The following is a 24,264-nucleotide window of genomic DNA, read 5'->3' on the forward strand; positions in this document are numbered from 1 at the left end:
CAATGATTTAAGAAGAGTAGTCATAGTGGATAGCTAAGAAAACCCAGTGGAGTTACTTCTGAGTAAATATGCATAGGATTCAAGTATGACTTATACCGTGATACCTCCAGACGTTTGACTACAACTTCCATCATCCCTAGCCTCACTTGTTGAGCCTGGCAGTGTTGCGGTGTCCAGAAACATCTGGAAGGCCTCTGTTGTAGCCTTCGCTGGGTGGAAATTGGCACACATTTCATGGTCTGTGGCTAATTTCTACCAACCCTCTGGGCCAATAAACATTCTGGTCCCTGGAGGGGGGGGTGCATTCTAAGACAGTCACAGAATGGAAGAAAATGAAGACGCTAGTCAGGAGTGTATGGCTGAAGTACATTATCGGTCACACTTTATTTACAAAACCAAGTGATTCATACACTGCAATCTACTAGGCAGTCAGTGTAGGGCTGGGATTGGGAAAATAAAAGGACACACACAGCAGGTCGTAGGAGGTGTCAGCAGGGAGTCATCTCCGTTCCAGGGCACTGGCTCTGGAAGATGTGGGAGCCCTTGAAATAAGCAGTAGGCAATCCAGGCTGATGTTGCAACTATGGTTTTGCTCAGGCGAGGGAACGGAATTTGTGTTTAAAGAGGAAAGGGGAGGCCAGCGATCTTTAGCCATGCCACCGCTGAAGATTCTGCCTGCAGGCACCTTCCAGAACTTTACTTCCAGCGCCCTCCAACTTTGCCCTTGGCTCCGGCCTTCTTGCTGCTGTAATACAGATACGAGAAAAACACGTCAGCGCGCCAGCCACAGACACATCCTTTACCAACCCTTCGATGGATGAGTCGCTCAACATTTCTCGTCACCAGAACAGGCCTGATCCAATGTCCCTTTAACTGGGTGCATCAGCATTAAAGTGCATGAAACACAGTTCCAGGTTGTTATGTTTTATCATTGAACCAAGGGGTGGCCAGCTGACCTTCTATGGGTATGAGCTGGCCTCAGAAGCAAATTTACCTCACCCCATGTGGTTAAAAAAGTGACAACAGGCTCCCAGTTTCAGATTTTCCAGAAATGAAAATTGCATTACACCTCTCTGGATTTCATACATTGCTAAGCACATGTAGCCCACAGCTGTGAAGCCCTTGTAGCTAGGTAGTGCCAGGTTTATTATATAGTCAGGGGACTTATGAAAGGGCAATGCTGACAGTAAAATACACTTCCAGCTCCTGGACCACTGTGTCGCAAAAAAGTAGTCCCCGGGAATGCAGAAGTTACCCATTCTTGACTTAAACCATTAATGATAACAATGTGCAGAAATGGATTGAAACGGTGCATCATGCTTACTACTTATTTGATGAACCATGGCTGTTCACAAAAATACTTTTTCTTCAGAATTGCACAAATGCCTTTAAACTTTACTGGAATTAATCACCTATTCTCTCTCTCCCCCCCCCCCCCCGGATCCAGGAAACAAGGAGATAGTCCCGGAGTTCTCCCCTGTGGTGGTTCAAATGATTTCCAAATTTCTTTATTTTGCAAGCAGATAAAACAGCACCCAAAACATGCACAGCACTTACCTTTCTGCCATGAGCTAGGTCTAGTTCCAGGTGAGTGAGTTAGTCTAGTGTTAGAGTCTCCGCACTGTGGCAACAGCAGATCCCTCTTGCAATGCTTGTTCATTGCTTACTCCTGACCTTCCCATGCACATCCTGATAAGGCTCCTTCCTGAAGTTACTGGACAGTTTGCACACTATTTATAGCTGGATGGTACTGCAAGTTGCCCAGCAAACCATCCTGGATTAGCAGCCAGGGACTGCCTGGAATAAAGGTTCCTTAGGAAACTTCCAGTACTGACTCATCCATGGAAGGTATTCAGATGAAACAGCAACATGGAGTATCTTTTGAATGCTTACATGGCTGCTACCAAGACCAGTGGATTTGTTCAGCAGTAGGTTCACCTATGGGAGGATCTGCCACAGTGACATACATGCATATACACACAGAGAAGACAGAGTGCATACTTTACCTGTCATTTAATGCAGGTGGACACTCTATTCTGAAATTAAACCTTATACATGAGAGACAAGGGGCTGCCAAGTGCTTTCTCAGACAATAGAGACTGGCATCCTATCACTGACATCTCCACCTGCACTGCCCATATAGCAAGCATGGCTTATGAGGATGATGGCACTGCATTGTTGCAGCAGGTCTTGTTAGGAGTGCTGCTTTGCAAAAGCTTCAGATCAGCTCAAGAACTTCTGGATCCATCTCAATGGCTATTCTGTTGCCATTGTTATCACTGGGTCCCAATTTATACTGAAATACAGCATGAAGCCCTGAGATGTTGCTTTAGAATTTTCAAATATTCCTTCTTCTTTTTTTAAGTGTTCTGATTTAACAATAAAGAGCCACTTCTTACTTTACTATGCCACACCTTCTGAAGCAAATTATTTTAAAGTTCAATTCATCTTTGAAATCTGGACCACACAAGGCCACTCAAATGGAATATGCTGCTGATGCTTTTCTTACCTTGTCTGAAATTGACATTGTTTATTTATTAATATGAGATGCTTCAGCATGAGGCACCAGCACTTAATACTTGGTTTTTTATCATTTGGAATGACACAGATTGACTTCAGACAAACAAAAATCTGATCTGTCATTAATTCCATTCTGCATAAGGAGACATGCCTTTTTGGCTGTTTTCCTTTCCTCAGTGTAGACTATACTGAGCTTAATGGACCAATGGCCTGAATCTATGTAAGGCCGCTTCCTATCTTCATCCTGTGTTCCAGTATAGACTTGTATACGAAGAACAAGCAAGCATAGAGTTGCTCCTTTCTTCCACTCTTCCCCCAACTACCCATTCCCAATCTTAGACAACTTCTCCTCCCAGTGGCCTTCATCTCTGATGCATTCGGTTTCTTAGTGGACACATGCAACAAAGAAGACACAGACAAAACAAGCAGGAAGGGATTTGAATTAGGTAGGAGGAAGGGGAATTTTTAAAGGGTCAGGTGACCAGTTCAAAAGAACCCGTTGGTGGCCCATGGTGTCCATGTGGTACCGGCAAACGTGGATGAGATTAGTGTTATTACATCCTGTTCCTTGCAGTCTCAGAAAGCACAAAGGAACTGCAGCACAGCCCCAGGTGAGCTTTGCTGAGATTGCAGGAAAAGGGGTGGGTTCTTTCACATGGTAAGATTCACTTCGGTTTCGCCAATCTTTACTATAATCTTTACTATAGGGAAGGGAGAGGGGTGGAATTTGTCATTCCTGCTTCTCCCCCCTCTCCCCAATCCCCCTCACAGCAGAAAAGAAGGGCAGCAAGACTGAAGTGACCGCTGACAAGTGTTGAGAGCGGATTTTTCTGTACTTTGGGCTGGGAGAGGGAGACAAGGAGGTTACTCACTGCTTCTGGGCCTGATCAATCCGGTTCCTGAGGGTGGTGATCTGCAAACAACATACGTGACGAGGTTTTTAAAAGTGATCTCACTTCCCATAGTGGAGGGAAGGTGGGTGGTTGTTACCTGGCAGCAGGGCTGCTGCATGTAGATAAGGTGGGATCCTAAAGTCTTCCCTTTGGGATGAAAAGGTTTGAGACAAAGACATTGCTAACCGGCAGTAAACTTACCAGAAAAGTTGTTAAATGTTTATAACGGCACCCCAGTGAGCAAGAAATGCTGTTAAAGTGTTTATCCAGGTTTATTTTAAGGAACCTGACTACATTATGGTTGGTCAAATCGTGGCAAGAAAACAAGAACAGGAAGATCAAAAATGACCTTTCTTGGGAACTCTGGAGAGTTTGAAAGCTTTTATTTTAATACAGGCATTATGATGCTGTTCCTGAAGTGAGCTGTCTATGTATGTGTTATATCATCCCCTTTTCCCCTGCCCATCTTCACAGTTCAGTTGCAGCCTCTTCCCCAGCCCATAAACATTGCTGGAGATTTACCAGCCAGTTAGCAAACACTGATTTGGAACACAGAGAATGACCTGTGTTGAAGAGGAGCTGGAAATGGACGGACTCCAAAGCTGGAAGTTTAACCAGTTCAGTTTGCTCAGCTTAACTCTGACGCTTCTCCTGGGAGCTGCCACATTGGAAGCACAAAGCCCACATCAGCCTCTACCCTACAGGACTCAAAGGAACCTTTAAAAGGAGGGAGGAGAAACTACAGTGCTCCCATAAACTTATGGCAATGGAAGTTTTCCTATGCATAAATGAAATGATAAAAACTGCCAATATCAATTGTAAAAATAAAAAAATTCCTTCCAGTAGCACCTTAAAGACCAACTAAGTTAGTTCTGAAGAAGTGTGCATGCACACGAAAGCTCATACCAAGAACTAACTTAGTTGGTCTTTAAGGTGCTACTGGAAGGAATTTTTTTATTAGTTCTTGGTATGAGCTTTCGTGTGCATGCACACTTCTTCAGATACACTGAAACAGAAGTTGCCAGATCCTTCTATATAGAAGGATCTGGCAACTTCTATATAGAAGGATCTGGCAACTTCTGTTTCAGTGTATCTGAAGAAGTGTGCATGCACACGAAAGCTCATACCAAGAACTAACTTAGTTGGTCTTTAAGGTGCTACTGGAAGGAATTTTTTTATTTTGACTATGGCAGACCAACACGGCTACCTATCTACTACTAATATCAATTGTAGGGAGCCATCTGCTACATAACCAAGACTGTGACATCCCCTTCATGTTACCACAGCAGCAGCACAACTGCTTCCACCTGGTAAGAAAGGCAATGGCTGGGACATACCATGGAACATATGATTGGCTCCAAACATTACTGTGCTACCGCATGGAAAGAAGCCAATGCACAGAAAAAGGCTATTATGCTCCTCTGCCACATATGAGGGGGTCCTACAGAAATGTACACAAATCTGAGTCTTGTGCATCCTCACCAGATGCACCACTTGTCATCAAGTAATCCACTTGATGCTATGCTCCACATTGTTAGCTGAAGTAAGAGCTCCCAAAGGGTAAAGGAAGGAAATATCAGAAATAGGCATCAACCACAGACATTTGAAATCAGTTCCCAGGCTCTGATAATTTCTGTGGTTGTCTCATTTTTTATTGGAGGGGTGCTATGTTTTGAGTTGTGACAGAAGTCAGGGGAAAAAATTATAATTAATTGTGTGCTTGGTTAATGAGCCTTTCCTATAATTCCAGTTACTCTGGTCGCCATGTGGCATAGGTTCCTTAGCCCCTAAGAAATAAGGTGAGAAAACAAGACAATTGTCCTATTAGACCCTGGCAAATTCAGCATAGTTAAAATTCTTCATTAGCCATATTTATATTATTCTCAGGAGTCCTTGAATAGAGCACCCAGCAATATTATTTCTTGTCCTTTGAAACACACTTTAAACCAATGCAAGAGTTCACGTTTCATCCTTGTCCACCATTTTGGATTTTGTTGTCCACCATCTTGGATTTCCATGGCAAGCAGAAGCAAAGAGACTCTTATCACCAGAAGCAACGGAACGACATGAAAAGAAAAAACTTGGCCACCGGATATACTTACTTTGCAGGCAAAATCTGCCTTGTGGAACTCCCTAATGGCTCTTGGATTGCCCTCTTAAACCAGGTATTTGTTAAGGAACCAACTTCGCTTTGCTCACCAGCCTAGCCTCAGGGTTTAGGACTTACCTTCATTGCTAAACCTGCAGTAAGCTGAAGACAGCAGGCATGGCACTCAGCTTCCTGGGAAGAAAAGAATCGGCAAGCTACAGGCAAGCACTGAACAGCAACTTGGCTTGCTGTTGCTCTAACAAGAATGCTTTCTTTCCATTCTTCCTTCCTTTTGTGCTAATTTTGTCTTTTCTTTTGTAGGAATTTTGTCCTGCTGCCTTGCTTATTTCCCTTCTATTATAGACTCGCCTACCTGCCCCTGCCCCCTACCTAGTTCCTGTGTTAAAAACAATTGTCCCTTTTCTATTTCTAATTCAAGCATTAAAATGTCGTAAGAACTAGCTTGCTGGATCTAGATCAAGCTCCACCCTGTTCCCACCAGGAGCCAGAGAGATGCCACTGGGAAGCTCACAAGCAGAGCAAGGCGAGGATGGCACCCCGCATTAAACTAGTCTCTCTGGCTCTGCACACAGTCACAGTTCTGGATTCTCTGTAGGACATGGGCAAACTTATAAGAATCTCCCTAACCAGCCACTGCTTCTCACCGGTCTCCCCATGGAGTACACCCCATGGATTAATCTGAGGACTGCAGCTCAGATCCTATAGAAATAATTCTATTGAAAGAGGCTGACATCGTATTTCTGTGGTTGCGTTCTATGAAGCCTGAGATAACCACCGGATTCAAGAATTCCCTGCCGATCCTGCCCTTCATTCCCAGGCCCCCTGTTTTGCTGCCATCATCCAGTTAAGCTACAAGATGCCTGAATCCAGAGGTCCAGAGGCACAACCACTATATTCTGCAGTGTGTGACCCTGCACCCGTTTTCATCCGCTTAACCTGTTCTGAGAGCGAATGGAAGGAAAGAACAGCGCCATGTCCAATGCTCAGCTTCTTGCTCTCTGTGCCAGGAACTGAGTGCCAGCCTCCTGTCCTGCGTGAACCTGGAGCACCCGGACTCTGGGCATGCAGGAGGCTCATGCACGCAAAACAGCCTTTTTGGGCTGCTTTTGTCATGTGGGCAAACTCTTTGTACTTACAACTTGGACAGTGCCTCCACCCTGCAACGTAGTGATAAAATCTAAGAGAGATCGAGATAATTATATTGGCTTTGGGGTACTTTTCAAATCCAGATGTTTGCAGCATGTACTCAGAAAGAGGTAAATAGTCCCGAGCAGCACATTAAAAAATCTCTGCTTTATATCGTAACTTGTAAGCAAAATGCAAAGGATTGCATTAATATTCCAGCACAAGGCAAATGCTTAAACAGGGAGTCCATCAACAGATACCCTATTCTTATATACCATCAAGGAACAGAGTCCAAGCACGATGGGGCAGATTCTGCACATCGGTCAAGTTCTGTCCTCCCCCAGCACAACTAGTTGTCCTCTCTTTCTAGGTTTCAGCTTTCGTACATGTATAAAGAGGGTACCACCTGTACAGTGTGCATAGGCCTGGCAATGTGCGATTGGACTGCAGGTTCTTTAGCTTTTTGCACCCTAGATTTTGCACAAATACAGAGTGGTTTCTCTTTTATCACATGGCAGGAGAGCAGGGGCTATGTTCACAGTTCATAGAGAAATTTGGAATATTTCCATGTTCCCATCCAATGTGATCATTCACACACACACACGGGTTTGTTTTTCAAAATAAAAAATATGGCAGGTGTCATGTAGGGTTAGGAAGACAAAAGAAGACATGTTGCTGGTTTCTCTGTCTACATGAGTACAAGTGAGGGAGGTGACATGATCCATGGGTGAAAGAAGCAGGTGACATCAGAACAGAGTTCAGCATTAGAATACCCCTCGATATTTCAATCCAGTGCTGAAAAGTGCTGATAGGCCTATAGAGATAATAGGGTACCTCTCTTGGTTTCTGTGATGGAAAATAAAACCATGAAATTAGTCATTCTACTCTTCAAGGCACTTTATGATGGAGACAGGTAAATTCATGGATCGGGCTAAAAACGCTTTTCATGCTCTCCTTCCAGGCAAATCATAAAGGCATAAGTTCTCTTGTCCTGCTAGAAAACCAAAACCCACTCTGGGCGAATAGTTTCAGAGTCAAATGAAATGTAAATCCCATTGATAAGCCTTCAGAGTGGTATTTTAAGGTCCACACACTACGCTTCTCCCAGGAGAATTGCAACCCTTAGGCATTGGACGTAAGCAGAATGATAACCAAGATCTCATTTTCTACTCACATCATATTTCTGTCTCTTGATCTTCTCTAAATACTCATACTTCTCCGTTTCCAGCTGATATAACCAGTCCCACATCTCCTTGGCTTTTTCCCTGTGAATTGAGGAGGAGAAGAAGAAGAAGAAGAAAGGGGATAACAGTTGAAGTTCCCATAGCACATCTTCCGTAGATATGAAATATGAAATACTTTATTGTCACTTGTACAACTTGTATTCAGTGAGATTACACAGATCCCAAAGAACTAGTAGCCATAAGGCAAAGTTTTATGCAGCACGCTAACTGGTGCTGTTGGGAGTTGTAGTCCAAAACATCTAGAGGGCACCAGGTTGGCAAAGGTAAAGGGCCATCTTGTTTATACAAATATGGCACTTTTGAGATTTTATTAACCTGTAGTAGTTCACATAAACTAAAAGAACAAAACTAGGACAACAATGATATGCTTGAGCAATACTACAAGCATGGGTTATTAAAGGGTGTTTATATCAATAGGAATATAATAGGGCGTGGGTGGCGCTGTGGTCTAAACTACTGAGCTTCTTCGGCTTGGCAATCAGAAGGTCGGTGGTTTGAATCCGTGTGACAGGGTGAGCTCCTGTTGCTCTGTCCCAGCTCCTGCCAACCTAGCAGTTCGAAGCACACCAGTGCAAGTAGATAAATATGTACCACTGTGGCGGGAAAGTAAATGGCATTTCCATGTGCTCTGGCTTCCGTTACGGTGTTCTGTTGTGCCAAAAGTGGTTTAGTCATGCTGGCCACATGACCCGGAAAGCTGTCTGTGGACAAACGCCAGCTCCCTTGGCCTGAAGTGAGATGAGAGCTGCACCCCATAGTTGCCTTTGACTGGACTTAACCATCTGGGGTCCTTTACCTGCCTTTACCTTACCACCAACCCTGGTTGCCCCCTTGCTTTTCTGGGTTGTGCAGCTGTGGCTTCTGGGTTCTGATGGCAGGGCTCTCCCCGCCCCCGCCATGGGAGATCTCGCAATAATCCGGAAGCTTAAAATGCCCTCCCTGGTAGGTGTATGAACATTATTAGCATTCAGGAGGAATTTAAAAGCGTTCCTTTTCCTTTGGACAACCTTGCAATTATGGAATGTGCAGGCATGTGACTGTTTCTAGATTTTTGTAATGTATTTCAATATTTATTTTATATTAACTGAATTTAATTGAATTGTTTTAGTACTTGGTTGTTTGCTGAGCTCCTTTGCAAGGAAGGACAGGATCAAAACTGAATGAATGAATGATAAATACACTTGACTCCTTCCATTTCGTACAACTCCATTTTACCTCAGCTTGTCCTCACTAAGATGGTCAATGTTTAGAGGTTTGCGCCTCTCTGCCAGGACCTTCTTCTTCAACTCTCTTGCAGTTTGTTTCTTTCCTCTCTTTTGATCAGCCTGTGGGGGGAAAAAACCCAAACACTTTCAGTATATCATAGGATGCATGTAAGTAGGAATTCCTGTGTCCTTATTGCCCAGTTCTGCCTCCAGCTCTGTCCTTTGCTCGTGACTAACTCCTGGATTGATTCTTGATCCTGCCTCCTGGTTTACCCTCCAGTTCTGGTTTGCTGTTTGGTCTTGACTATTGGCTGCAGGCCCAGTATCAGCCCTTGGCACTGTGGGGCAAGTGCTGGGGCCCATGCCAAGGCCTTAGGACCCAGTGGGGCTGATGTCAAGCAAAACTAAGTTGCTGGCATTTGTAGAGGAGAAAACCAAAGCCCAAGTGTCTCTGCGTTGGCTTCCCTTGAAAGCAGAAGAGCTTTTCAGAGCTCTTGCCAATGTGTGGTTAGAGAATTCCTAGCAACTGATGAGACCCACCCATGAGATACAGGGAACACTTAACCAGAGGGTTTTTCAGATGAGCATCGTTACGCTTGTGTGCCATTTGCCACATTTTCATTCCCTCAAGTCAAGCAGTGGATGTACCTTAGCCAAATAGCTGCTGTATGTGGCACCCATGGAGGACAGAGCCTTCTTCTTCTTCATGTCATCCTCAGCCCTTCTCTTGGCATCTTCCTCCTCTCTTCTTGCCTTCTCCTCCTACGAAGGGACAAGAGGAAAATAGCCAGCATCAGACTTGGGGATCATAAGTGCAATACAAGGAGTTTTGTGAATGGCCATGGTAGATTGTGGGATGGAGCCAAAAGGAGACCAGGAGCAGTAGACTGCAGAATGGAGCAAAAAGTATTAGACTAAGTCTGCCAGAATAAGTCTCTTGATTGCTCTGTCTCTCTATGCCCTTTTAAAATGTGGGGTTTTTTGGGGGGAGGGGGTTATTGGGTTCTTATTTTGATTATGTGTTTTGTGGTTTTATATCTTGATTTTATTCTGTCAACCACCTTGAGACCTCCGGGTATAGGGTTCAATAAGCAACAACAACAATAACAACAACTCACAGCAAGCCTGGCCTGACGCTCCTTTTCCTTTTCAGCCCGGATTCTTTGCTGTTCAGCCCTTTCTGCTCTACGTTTCTCCTGTTCATTTCATGCAAAAAAAAGAGAGGAAGAAATTAGATGTTTCATTGTGACTCTTTATGTGCTGTTGGCTGGAACAACATTTGACAGAAGAAACTTTCCTCAGAGTGAAACAGTCCAAACTGGTTCAACAGTGATCCCATACAGATAGCCAAAATATCCCTAGAGGAGGTCCCTCCACCTAGGATCTGCATTAGCCACAGGGATGTGGTAAAATTGTTGTATGTCTTCTAAAACACTTGTATTTAAGCCGATCAAAGGATAAAGCAGTACCTCTGCTGCAGACGACAGTAGAGACTACAATGCCCATTTGGATTGTGGATTTTATGTCATGTGGTTTTTTTTCAGATGAGAAAATAGCATAAGGATCAAATTCCCCCTCACTCAAAATAAAAAAATTCCTTCCAGTAGCACCTTAAAGACCAACTAAGTTAGTTCTTGGTATGAGCTTTCGTGTGCATGCACACTTCTTCAGATACCAAGAAGAAGTATCTGAAGAAGTGTGCATGCACACGAAAGCTCATACCAAGAACTAACTTAGTTGGTCTTTAAGGTGCTACTGGAAGGAATTTTTTTATTTTGACTATGGCAGACCAACACGGCTACCTATCTGTAACTCAAAATAACAATAATGTTATTAGAAGCTCATTTGGATGGTATCCCTTCCACTTAAACAAAGAGGTGCAATTATACTTAGATAAAAAAGTGTTAGCTCTTAAAAATTCACTCCTTTGTGTTACAGAGTAGGGATGGTTCACTGGGTTGTACTCAAGGCTAGCCTCACTGAAATCAATAGACTTAAATAAGTAATGTTAATTGATTTCAATGGTTCTACTCTCAGTTGGATGTAACCATTAAGTATTTTGTCTCTATTAAAACTAAATTGTGGGACTCTTGAGCAGCAGTACACTGCCCTCTTGGAGAAGAAATTATTGTGGAGACCACACCAGTGAAACTTACAATTCTTTCTTTAAGGGCTAGGATTTCCTCTTCTTCCTTCTTCCGAGCTTCAAAGTGGCTATCAATCAAGGCTTGAAGCTCAATCAAGTCTTTGTTCTGCCTCTTCTTTTGGATGTCCTGGAGTAAGAAAAAGAAGATGGAATGATGGCTATGATGCAAACAGTGACAACGGAACGATTTGGATTATTTGGGTTTTCCCACTCAAAGAATCCTTCCACATCCTCATTAATTAAAACCCCAAACACTCAATTTCCTCTCAGGATTAGGAATATGTTTTTAGGATTGAGGTGAAGGTCCTGTTTTTAACCCTCTTGTCTAAAATATAATGAAAATTTACAGGAGTCAATAGTGTTGAAAGGAGCTAACAATACTTACATCAAAGTCTACTTTCTCCCCCTCTGGGATTTTAGGAGCAGTCAGCCTTTGGAGAAAGAGAAAGTAAGGCATATAAACATCAAAGGTAAACATTCTAAGGAGAGGTATGGTATTCAAAAGAACTATTCAGAAGAAAATGTAACTGAAATTAAGGTTGTATGAACACTAATTGGGAAAGCTTAAGTACAATGACAACTTAGAGCTGAGGTGTCAAACTAAAAAATGTTGACAGACCAATTTCACCTCCTAACAGATGTCCAATGGCAGCACTCTCAAATATTTCTGGGCTACAAAATGTCAGTCCCACCTGATTTCAACACCAAGTGATCTACTGCATTTCAATTATAAGTTATCGGCAAGTTGAAAATATTGTTCCTTCAGATCTGATAAAATATCTATCCTTTAAAGATTGCAGCATAAATACAATAATCATGACATATTTGGACTTTTTTTGTCTACTAAGAGTGCTGGCACCATAGAGATGTGCATGGATCAGTTTGGATGAAGTATGACAGAGATGCTGCAGGCTGGATTAGAGATCCCAAAAAGGCTAGATTAATACCTTAATCATTATGTTGGACACTCCTGCTTTACAGAATAGTTGATTTGCTGTATGCAACAGAGAAATACTATTTTTTCCATATGTAAACACATGCTACTATAAACCAACTAGTATCTAAACCGGGGTAGGGAACCTGTGACCCTCCTGATGCTGCTGAACCACAACTCCCATCATCCCTGGGTGGCAATGATGGAAGTTCAACAACATCTGAAGGGCCACTGGTCCACAGCCACCACTCTTAAGAAATCACCGTCTTCCTCTCAGTCAAAGGTCATCTGCTTTAATGCATGCCACTCATTCCCTAGCCCCAATACTCATATCCTTAATATGCATTGATGGCATTGCCACTAATGTACATAACACCACAGTCCCTTTCTAACTCCCACTGCTCCATGCCCCCTTTTATCCCTTGCCCTGCATTGTCCTCCTTACCTTCTTCCAGGCTTCAATACACCTGGAATATCCTTCCTTCTCTGTCCTTCCACCCTTCTCCCTCTCCTCCTTTCAATCCCTTCTCAAAGTCTGTCTTTACTATAAATGTTTTCCTGGACCAGTGCACTCTACTTTGCACTGTACATGACTAGTTAATACCCAAGTACCCCATCAGCACCACCATCACAGTTTTCCTTATCTAACTCTGGCTTTATTCCTCTTCTTTCTTCATTCCATGCCACTCCAGACATGAACTGTGGCACTATACCCTGTTGAGGGCATAGCTGGTTAGTACCAGAAGAGTGGCTTTGGACATTCTAAATCAGGGTAGAGAACCTATGGTCCTCCAGATGTTGCTGACTTCTGGCCGTGCCGTGCCAGCTGGAGCTGATGAGAGCTGAGTCCAACAACAGCTGAGGGGCCACAGGGTCCCCATGCTCTAAATAAGTGCAACCAGTTGGATGCACATTTCTGCATTCAGTTGGCAAAACTTCCCTGCCATATTCCAAGGAGATCTTCACATTTCATCACAAGGGTAAGAGAAGTTCAGCCAGCTAAATACGAAAGTCACTGCACATCTGGTTGAAGCCACCGTCTAGTTTTAACATGATTATTTAGAACAAGCAGTATTTTCAATATCTGGAAGTGCACACTTACGGTGGTACAACTCTGGGCTTCTTCTCTAAATAGAGCAATCCAGGAAGAAAAGAGAAAGCAAGGAAAGGAAAGATGGAGAAAGACAATATTAGAACAACAATATATCCTAGTCTGGTCTGCTAAAGCAAAAGAATCAAAAGGGATGTCCATTCTCATGGAATCATCCGAAGGGCACTTGAATCATATCTTTGACACTTCATAGAGACACACTCCTTGGCAGACCAGTTTTACTTGGAAGTAAAACAGTATAGAAAAACGAAACAAGAGCTTGCATGAAAGCTCCAACATAGCATCAGGAAGTCAGCAACTTCCTTCTCCGTATTGAGTGCTGATTCTCGAAACTTGAATGTCGTTTATGACCACATGCTATGTATGAATTCAAAGAATTCTGTCATACAATGCTCTTTCTGTGCCACCTTTGTCACTTTGCAGTGAGATTTCAGCAATAAAAAGCTCAGAGCCTATTTGATCAGTGTATTGTGAACGCAGACTTATTTGAGGAACTCCAAACATTCAGAATCTGAATTTACAAGGCAAATAATATAAAGAATCAAGTTTAAGATGTCACCCCCTCAGCTGAAGCAGGGCTATTTGTTTTTACAGCAATAATGTTTAGGTAAAATAAACTGTGAAGCAAGACTCTTCTTTTCCCTATCCTCCAACTCACAGCAAGGTTTTAAAGAATCAGCCTTAAATGTAGGCACTGTAAATTTCTGCTTTGGAAAGTGATAAGGCTGGAAAAGAATTGCCTGGGATTTTGCTAAGCCAGTAAAGGTAAAAACATTGGGAATTGCTGATTATTTCAGCACTGGAACTATCCAAATCTTCTTCTTAACCCATCCTTTAGCTCCTGCCAACCTAGCACGACAAAGTGCAAGTAGATAAATAGTTATTGCCACGGCGGGAAGGTAAATGGCGTTTCTGTGCGCTGCTCTGGTTCGCCAGAAGTGGCTTAGTCATGCTGGCCACATGACCTGGAAGCTGTAAAGCAGTAAAGCGAGATGAGCGCTGCAACCCCAGAGTCGTCCATGACGGGACCTAACGGTCAGAAGTCGCTTTACCTTTACCTTTACTGTTACATAAAATGTGAATAGGAGGATGTTCTCAATGAAGTTGATATATGAGAAGAAGTGTAATTTTTTTGGAGGCCTTTATATTTCTGATGTGGTAAGCAGTGAGCTTTTTGATCTGAAATAGCTTTTTTAAAACCTAGGGAACAGAATACAAATCACACCAAACAATATTTCATGGATGTTATTCAGAGACCCACTAAGTCCTGTTTGCCTCAACTCCCTTACATCAGGAGTGGGGAACTTGTGACCTTCCAGATCTTGCTAGACTATTACTTCCATCATTCCTGACCACTACCCAGGCTGACTGCAGCTAATAGGAACTGGGATCCAAAAACATCTGGAGGGCCAATGGTTCCTCATTCCTTCCTTGTGCAAAAGGATGATTACCATATATATTCCTATTTCACCATATAAGGACAGATTACAAGAATGTCATCACATTTTTATATATTTTTTATTTTAAACCCCCCTCCCGCCGTTCATATCATTTTTATTGTTCATCTGTTCCTCACAACTGGCTTTGAAATACATGTGCCATTCGCCAATATAACCACCCCACGTGATATCCAACTAAGCCAAACTCAGAGAAGATCTACTGAAATCAATGGACTTTAGTTTCTGAAGTCCATTCTTCCCTGAGTATGGCTAAAGTGGAATATCACCCCATAGGTCTGAGCATCTGTTGATTATTCAGGAATAATTCCATGAACATGTAGTTTCAAAAAGGTTAGTTTTCTGATCCTGGAATAAAAAGTAACATTTCTGTACTTTCAGGATAAGGGTAAAACAAAAAACAAAAAGTCTATTCTACTTTCTTTCTTTTTAATTAACAGAAAACACGTGACAAAACAAGATGTAGTGTGTGCACAGAGACTAGTCTCAAGGTTACTGTTGTATCTTCAAGATAGCATTTCTTCTTCTTCTTTAAGGAACTGGATAAAACAAACAAGCCCAATCATCATGGCAAAACCCTTTCTTCAATTGCCCCTCACTTTATCTGAGGTTCGGATTGTTCTGGTTCTTACAAACAAGAGATACAAAGCATAAATCCCTAAAATGATCCTGCCAAAAGAAAAAGAGTCCTTCAGTGCTTTGCTTGAAAATAAAGAGAAAGAAAGCTGGAAAGTAAGCTTGAGATTTTAAAAGGGGAGAGGGAATTGAAGTAATCTCATGTAAAGAACAGTTTACACTCTCCCTTCAGAATCTGAAATCTAGAAAGGATCAAAACACATCAGTAAGGAATGTTGTTCTGTCCCAAGGTCCTTTTTGGTGTCTAAAACCTCAAATCACTATGAGAAGACCCCATTAATGGCCTGAATGGGGGCCAAACTGTGGGGGATTTCATCCCAAAGTAAATCCCTTCAGAAGAGGATTTTTTTCTAAGGACCACAGCAGGAGAGGAAAGGATTAAATTCCCCTCCTCATCTACTGCAATCCTGATAATTGTCCGTCTGCCACCAGATGCTATTGATTTATTTAATATATATTTTTAGAAACCTGCACAGTATATGCAAAGGGACCCCTCTAAAGACATGTCTTGCAGTTGTTTGGACTTAAATCAATGCTATTTTACTTCTGTTGGGAATGACAACAGATTGGGGGAAGAGGAGGGGTTGCTGACGGCTTAAGACTTTTATCTCCTAACAGTACGGAGGCATGAAAGGTTGTACATTTGCAACTGTGATGATTTGGCCCAGTTCCTGGTTTTACAGTGGGTGAGGATTAGAAGCAGAAAGGCGGGGGAAAGGTGTTAGAAAAGACAGTGTGCGATCTCCAAATGTCACCAAAATACCATCACAATATTCTCCTTCGGCTCCAGCTGCAGATGAAAGGCAAAGGAAAGAAAGGAACTGGGTCAACATGCTCCAATTTTCCTCCTCCTATTTTTCACAACATCCTTATTTGTCTCTCCTCTTTCTACTTTCCAGTTTCTAAAAACCATTTGTTCTTCCTGTGCAGTTGAAACAAAGAAGAGCAATACATTGTGTTCTATGACTGAAATAGGCAATGGGACTGTCAAAAAATTTCAATTTCTGAGGGACAGGTCATACATACAAGACATATTTTTCTCCACCCAAGCAGTCCTGTTGGCTTCATGGGTGGACAAATGCCATGTTTACTGTGTAGACTGTAAGGTCCTTGTAGCGGGGAACAGCTTGTTTTTATAATGATGATGATGATGATGATGATATCTCCATCATACAGCAAAAACGATATAATGAAGGTGTCAGGAACACCTCTGTGGGAAGGGAGTTCCACAGCTTAGGGACCACCACAGAGAATGTCTTCTCCCAGGCTGCTGCAACCTCCCAAAATCTGGAGGGTTGTGGAATGACCAAGAAAGCCCTTCCTTCCAATCTTAACGTCCAAGAGGGTCTGTAGGGCAGGAGACAGTCTTTCAGGTATGCAACCCAGTCAGATGGGTGGCATATAAATTATTATTATTATTATTATTATTATTATTATTATTATTATTATTATTAACATCATCATCCTTAGATTTTGTTGAGTATATAACTTCCAGAAATGGATGTGAGTGGCAATCATACAAAGTAACAAGACGTCTGTGGCTGGCTAATTTGCTGTTTGGGGAAATTTTTAACTTTTACTGATTTTTGAAAATGTATTTCATAGTATTATTGTGGTTTTGGTGTTTTATGCGCTCCAATGTTTTCCTGCAAGGGTACTGCAGCCTGTCAGATGGGGTAGAAATGCATTAAATAAGTAAACCATGTGCACAGTAGCTGAAAGAAAAAATATATACAGTTCATATTTACAGATCCTAATGTTTGAATTTGTCAACTTATATGCCAAAGATAGAGATCCTATATGCAAACTGTGCATTAAAGCTATGAAATAGGCTGCAAATCAGTGCTCTTTTTTCTATTAAAAAATGTTTAGGGGTACTCTCATTTTCCTACTCATATTGAAATACTGCCCCTCAATGAGGGCAAACTTAGATTCACAAAATGTTTAGTGGTATGTGTACCCCTGCGTACCCCCAGAAAAAAAGCACTGCTGCAAATGATATCTTAAGTAAGGTGATCAAAAGCTGAACAAACAGAAGGGGGAGGCCAAGGCCACCCTTTGGCTGGGGCAGCATTCGGTCTATGACCAGCCCTGATGACTAATGTCATCCAACAAATGAATGAGTTAGTGGAAACTTCAACAGCCACTAGTAAACACTCTTGCCTTTCTTCATGATCCTTCTGGCCTTCTAAAACTTCACCATCCCATAATGCATTAATATTAACCCTCTGAAAGTAAGGATGCCTTTCAGAATCTTAATATCCTCTAGTATTAAGGCACAGCAGGTGAAAATTTCTTTCAAAAAACTAGAGTGGCACTCTTCAGTTTGAACATCTATGGCCCCTTTTCATATTGTAAAGATTTACTAATGGAAACTTTCCATTTTGTATTCAATTCCATGTACATCCCACCTTTCCTCAAAGGCTGTTCAAGGCAATCTAGGTTTTATATCTGCAACAAACCTGTGAGGTAGATTGAATTGAAAGTGTATGTGCATATCTGGAACCTTCTGTGAAAATCTGCAAAGAAAACTCCTATGCAAGGAGTTTGCCCATCCTTCCTCACAACATGAAACCTAAGGTTGCAATCCTATGCACACTTTCCCTAGGAGTAAGGGCCACTGAAAACAGTATGATGAAGTAGACTTCCAGGCAATACTGTGTTTATTAAACATTCACCCTGATCTGTTTGCAGGGAGATTAGACAATGCTGGCTATTTAACCACCGTTCCCATAGAATTTGTTGCCAGGCCGATGAGATGACCTTACATCAAAGCAAGTGTCATCCCACACTTCTCAGTGCATTTTCCTGTCCCTTTGCTTATAACCATAAATCTGATCTTTTGGAGAAGCGTGTTCATTGCGCAAGACCTTCCAATCAACTACAGTTTTGCAGCCTGACTTTGATTGAATCCCACCGAAAAATAGCATCCGTCTGACAGCGCCCTTACTTCCAAGTAAACATGCATCGGATTTCGCTGCAAAGCTTCAAACGCTATTCTGCACCGCCCTAGAGGAGAAAAGGAAGACAAACAGTTCCTTAAGTGGAAAGCACATACCTTCTTGGACTTCTGCCGGAGGTGTCAAGGTGGAAGCAAGCAGTGATGGGAAGGAGAGAATAAAGGAAGAAAGAATACGCATGTAAGCACTCTTGAGCTTCATCAGGTGATCAAGGAATGGGTAAAAGGGAATAGAAAAATACTGGTTAAATATAAACATCTAGTGCAGAAGAGGCACTGAGGGAAGCTGTAGGAATGTGGGGAGGGAGGGAAAAACTAGGTTATTGCTGGTATAAGTGTGGAGCATTCCAAAAACAACCCACTAGTCTGTAAGTGACAGTTTGTTAATCTTTTTTATCTTGTTTCTTCTCTTCCAACATCCCATTCAAAGACATTATGTACATTCTGTGAACATATCAGAATCAACATACGAATGTGGAAGTTGTGTCGCATACCTGGCTCATGAACTTCATCAGGGGAGAAGTGTCATGGAACAAGATGTAACGGACAGCGAGAGAACGGAAACAAGAGGAACATGTTATTACAAGGTCTTTGGGCGCTTCTATGAGCTTCAAGAGGGGTGGGGGAGGGGGAGGGGAGTAGAGGGAAAGAAAATTAATAACATTGAAAAAATCACATGAAAGCAGCCCAGTGGGGAATCAATGAAGGTGAATGGCAAATACCAGATAAAAAGGCACATAGAAAAATGCCACATGTTTTGTCATTCACTTGTCAGCATAGCCCGGGCCAAGAGGAATTCGCCATTATGCTTTACAAAAATGTTTTCTTGGCTGATCCAGAAGAAATGCAAGTATCATCCTGTTCATCTGGAGTGCAGCAGTTCTAAAGAGTTTGCATGGGATCATCTCCACAAAACCAGAAATGAGCACACTTATTTCTGTTTCTGGGTAGATAGTCTCATCAGCCCATTTTAGAACCACATGTATGGTCCGAAATTTGCATCTGCATGCTTTGTTCATGGCAATTTGCACCATGGTAAGCTTTCATATTTTGAATAGTAAGAAAAAGCTGCAGTCAATTTCAGGGTAGCTATGATCTTCATTGTAACATTTTAGTACCTAGGCGTGCAAGAATATGAGTAAGCAAGGAAGTTCCATGGTTATCTGGCAAAGGTTTGATTTAAATCTATTCTTGTTACAAGAATAAATTTGATCTGTCATGTGGTTAGGTTCTTTGCACATCAGTGGCTTCCATTCCACTCGCAAAGATGGAAACCAACTCTGATTCCATCTGTGTCTCTGGGGAGAACGAAGCCATACATGCAGAATTCCAAAACCAAAAAATGGATCTTTGCGACCATGCCCTTTTACAAAAAATATTCACTCATGAATACAGCAGCTTATCCATAGTAGCTTTTGTCTACACAAAGCCATTACTGTTTAATAAACTGAAGCCATTTAAAAGGAACCCTAGTCTCTAGCTCTCTTCACACATTACAATGAAAACGTGTTGAGGGAGGACCACTTTCAGCATGACTTGTGAAATGGCCAATAGGTTGGATCCAGACTTAGATTAAATCAGTGGGACTTAAGTTAGCTGTGTGTTGTATTGAAGGAAAGACAGTGGGTGGGATCCTGCTCCCCCCTCTACCTGTGCTCATCATAATGCGTGAAGAGGACTCAGATCTTCCCTGATTCTGCCTAGTTCCCCCACTAGCTGCCCATTTAAATAAACCCTATGTCTTTTCTACCTTTTCTATTTCAAGAGCCTGCAAATGTTTTCTTTCTCCCAGATACTTACATGTGAAGGATGGGAAAATGCATTATTTTCAAATCATGAAGGTTGCAGGAAAAGAAATTAAAATCAAGCAAGTGTTAAGAGTTATTAAAACTGTTATCTCCTGTTTCCTTGCTCCACCTTTGAATTCCTGTACACATCACCCTTTCAGATAATCAGTGGAATTCAGAAGTCATGTCACATACCTGGTTCATGGACTTCGTGAGGTGGGGCGTGCCATTAGAGAAAAAGGAAGACAAGACAAGTAATAAATACAGGGTGACTGCAACCTTTGACTCTTGCAAGTCAAGGTTGAAATAAGTAATTGATTAAAGGGGATTAAAGGGGAACACAAATTAATGACCTGTTTAAAATAAAAAAGGAGACAAACATGAATGGGAAAAGAAGGAAAAGACGTGGAGAGACAGGGAAATTAACATGGGGTCTCTTGTATAATATTAAACAGTGCAGTCCTATACATGCTTACTCAGAAGTAAGTCCCATTGAGTTCAATTGAGCTTACTCCCAGGTAGGTAGGTAGGTAGGTAGGTAGGTAGGTATAGGATTGCAGCCTAAGTTGATTTACAAATGTGAATAGAAACCCTTGGAATCTATTTGTACTTTTCTTAAATACATAGGGATGATAGCCAGCTACTCATACTCAGAACAGACCGAATGAAATCAATGCACTTAAGCCATTGTTTTTAATGGGCCTGCTCTGAACATGGCTTAGTTGGATATCACCCTATGGTGATTTGCACATGTGGAATATGAAATATGCACTTATTGTCTGCATACATGGAATTCAGGATCACTTCACATGTTGCTTTTCTGAGCATGGCTCGTATTTCTCCATTTCAGAAAAGTAGCATAGGAAGCAGCACTTCCTAAAAGCTATATATCCTTCCGATATGGACAATGGCTGTTGTGTCTGTGTGCATGTGTGAATCTAACCATCGTACACCTGCTATTGTTAGGTGTAAAAACAACACAACTATTTAATATTTATAAAAATGCCTATACTATACTAGCCATTGTACAATTATAAAAACAAGCAGATCCCTGCTTGCAGGCTCACAATTTAATAAACATGACATGGTCTTCCAATTATCACAAACCCAAATGCACTATTCATAATGCACAAGGATTCATGTCTGTTGTGAACTTCACCTGTGGAAGAGCAATTATTTTATTTTATTTTATTTTGCCAAGTGCTTCAGAAAACCGAAGCCCTTAAGCATCAGATAAACTATACCAGTTTTTTTAAGGATGTCAGTGATGAATTACTTGTGTCATCTGGACTGGACTTTACATAAGCTCTCACCTTTCTTTTAGAGAGGCAAGCATGTGCAAGTGCTGGGCAAAGTTGCAGGAGAAGAGATAGCCTGCCCCTTTGTACTTTGAAGGGGCTTCAACAGCTCCTGTGATGCTTCTCTCAGCCTCCCACCTCCCCCCCAAAAAAATGACCTCAGACCTGCTTCTAGCTGTCTATGAAGGGTTCCACCAAAGTCCATCAGCTACTGGTGGACAGTGTGAGCAAACGTATATCCTACAGCTTATCCAGGGAATGAAAAGAAAGTAGACTAAAAAGGGCATTTTAATTTCCCCAGTCTTTTGGAACATGTGTAGGGAAAGGCAAAAGTCAGTCCTATAAAAATATGAAGGAAGGCTAGCAATTAGGGGGATGCTTGGATCATAGAGATGGGTACACTAACCAAATACTATATAAAGGTATTTCCCTGGGAATGTCTAAAGTGTTGTGCAGCTAGTAATCCTGTGCTTCACCGTGTTCTTAGCAGAGTCTCAGTTGGCTTATATCCACAAGAGCACTGCAGTCAATGGATAAACCCTGGATCAGCCTTTCTCAACCTGTGGGTCCCCAGATGTTGTTGAACTACAACTCCCATCACCTTTAGGTAGCAAGGCCAGAGCTCAGGGATGATGGGAGTTGTAGTCCAACAATATCTGGGGACCCACAGGTTGAGAACCACTGCCCTTGATCATGGGTAGGCGAACTAAGGCCCAGGGGCCGGATCTGGCCCAATGGCCTTCTAAATCCGGCCCGCGGACAGCCCAGGAATCAACATGTTTTTACATGAGTAGAATGTGTCCTTTTATTTAAAATGCATCTCTGGGTTATCTGTGGAGTATAGGAATTTGTTCATTCCCCCCACCCCAAAAATATAGTCCAGCCCCCCACAAGGTCTGAGGGACAGTGGACCAGCCCCCTGCTGAAAAAGTTTGCTGACCCCTGCTCTAGATCATATATGCTGAGTGTCTGTCCTGTATGACAAGGTTTCACTGTTCTAATGCACAATAAATATCACCATTTGTTAATGAAAATGAGATAGAGGGAAAGAGAGATTGTCTCCAGGGAAACCAACATAGATATTAAGGTAATGTGTTGCTCTCCTGTTCTCTTCCATCACTTTCAAATTCTTGCACACACTGATATGAAATGGAAAGAGAAGAATTCAGAAGTCAAGTCACATACCTGGTTCATGAACTTCACCAGGTGGGAAGTATCATGGAACAAGATTAAGGCAATAGAAAACAAGAATATTAGAAAAAGGACAACACGATTACAAGAGGCTTAAAGTAATTCAAGACAGTGTTGATAAGTAAGTCAGCTCATTATAGGAAAGCAAATTAATGCAGTTAAGACAGGGATGGTGGAATGCACATAGACAAATGCAGCTCATGCAAATGCGGAAGAGGAAATGTAAAGAGTTCAGACTGCAGATGAATTGTAAGCCAAGAATTGCTTTGTTTATGAAGCTGTTCCTTTCCTTCTGGAGCACATCTAGATACTTCAGGAACAAACTCACAGAGACCATCCAGCGCCACAACCAAAGTGTGCCTCAGCCTGTGCTGTTCTCTCTCAACACACACTTTGTCCTTGCAGATGGCAGGGAGGACTGTAGTGGCATCAATATGGCAAGCAAAATAGGCACAACTGGATTTCCAGTCGGCTCCTTTGTATCCCCAACAAGGAAAGCTACCTGCCTATTCTAGAAACACTACCTATGGTTTGGCTTGCATGCTGCAGCTCCCAGCCAGAAACAGAGCAGATGTCATGTGCATATTTCTCCCTTGAGCCTCTCCAGCAGATAGTAGACACACTGGTTTCATTCACTAATAGCAAGTACTAGGAGGCAATACGGTTTCTCAATTTTATTGCTAATCACATTGTTAGCACCACATGTGGTTAAGCCCTGAATATGCTTACAGGGCCAAAACAGCACAAGGTTTAGGTTGCTTCTGACCCTTTCAGCCATTTAAACAGGGCAGGAAGAAGAAAGCCATGAAGAACCGGTGCTCAAAAACCTGTTGTGGAACTATGTAAGGCAAGCTAGTGCCAGTGCTGCTGCTGTCAACAGGCAGGCACATGTTGGGAATATGCATTCACATCTTGCCATGCTTGTCTATTGTATGAATTCTTCAGCATGGGACTGCAGCACAGACTTCTGGGTAATGGGTGGATCAGCCTGAAGCCAATGCAATGCATTGTCAATTCAGGAAGAAGCAGGAGCGCGGAAACAAATTTACTCTCTATTCCACTAAATCCTGAATTGAATCATGGCTGCAGACATCAAGTCTCAAGAGGGCATTAAAAGCAGATAACCATTCCTTACTTTTCTTTAAAGAGCCAAACTAAAGCTTTGGAGCTGAATTAAAGGTGTATATGTACTCAAGCAGACAGAAAGTATCTTACACAAGTATAGGATGATATTAAGCAACACAGCAGGGCAAATTCAACAGCGAGTTCTGTAGATTAGCGTAGAACGTTTGTCAATTTCACCACATTTCCCCCCTCATATCTGCACAGAAGTGTGGTAAAGTCTTCCTTCATTGAAGGAAGGAAGCTATGCCAGGCAAGTAATCTCATGCCAGGGTAATTTGGCCATCTGTATGAGTTCATATTTATGAGTTCAATGTTTGGGCTGCACTTTGCTGAAGGCTCATGTGGGCTTTCATCAAGCAGCTAATCCTAAATCTTGCCGTATTAATAGTAATAAATAATACCAACTTTTAAGAGTTGATTTTGGCTACATATTTTCACCCCATGAGCACATATGGAAGCTGTTGTGCCAGAAAGAAAAGCGGGTGTGGATTTTGAATTCCAATGCAATGTTTTCCCAATTGTA

The 24,264-nt window shown here is 42.1% G+C and overlaps 1 protein-coding gene across 14 annotated transcripts in view; it reads right to left on the minus strand.

Annotated features, from left to right (window-relative positions):
* Window positions 1–354: 354 nt before the first annotated feature.
* The window catches only part of TNNT3 (troponin T3, fast skeletal type), a 48,694-nt gene continuing 24,784 nt past the window's right edge, over window positions 355–24,264 (minus strand). For 5 of the 14 annotated variants that reach the window (XM_083491997.1, XM_083492007.1, XM_083491995.1 and 2 more), the window contains 10 exons: window positions 13,280–13,304; window positions 11,629–11,674; window positions 11,254–11,370; window positions 10,216–10,293; window positions 9,746–9,859; window positions 9,108–9,217; window positions 7,823–7,913; window positions 6,660–6,700; window positions 3,393–3,433; window positions 355–745 (listed from right to left, as the gene is read on the minus strand). In XM_083491997.1, the coding sequence (XP_083348123.1) occupies window positions 648–745; window positions 3,393–3,433; window positions 6,660–6,700; window positions 7,823–7,913; window positions 9,108–9,217; window positions 9,746–9,859; window positions 10,216–10,293; window positions 11,254–11,370; window positions 11,629–11,674; window positions 13,280–13,304 (761 nt within the window). In that variant the 3' untranslated portion in view covers window positions 355–647. Of the gene's footprint in view, window positions 746–3,392; window positions 3,434–6,659; window positions 6,701–7,822; window positions 7,914–9,107; window positions 9,218–9,745; window positions 9,860–10,215; window positions 10,294–11,253; window positions 11,371–11,628; window positions 11,675–13,279; window positions 13,305–18,439; window positions 18,558–18,834; window positions 18,847–24,264 lie in introns of those variants that run through there. The other 9 variants (XM_083492001.1, XM_083492002.1, XM_083491994.1 and 6 more) reach the window with 5 other exon arrangements.

Source organism: Podarcis liolepis, assembly GCF_965112155.1.
Source record: "Podarcis liolepis genome assembly, chromosome: 1".
NCBI lineage: Eukaryota > Metazoa > Chordata > Lepidosauria > Squamata > Lacertidae > Podarcis > Podarcis liolepis.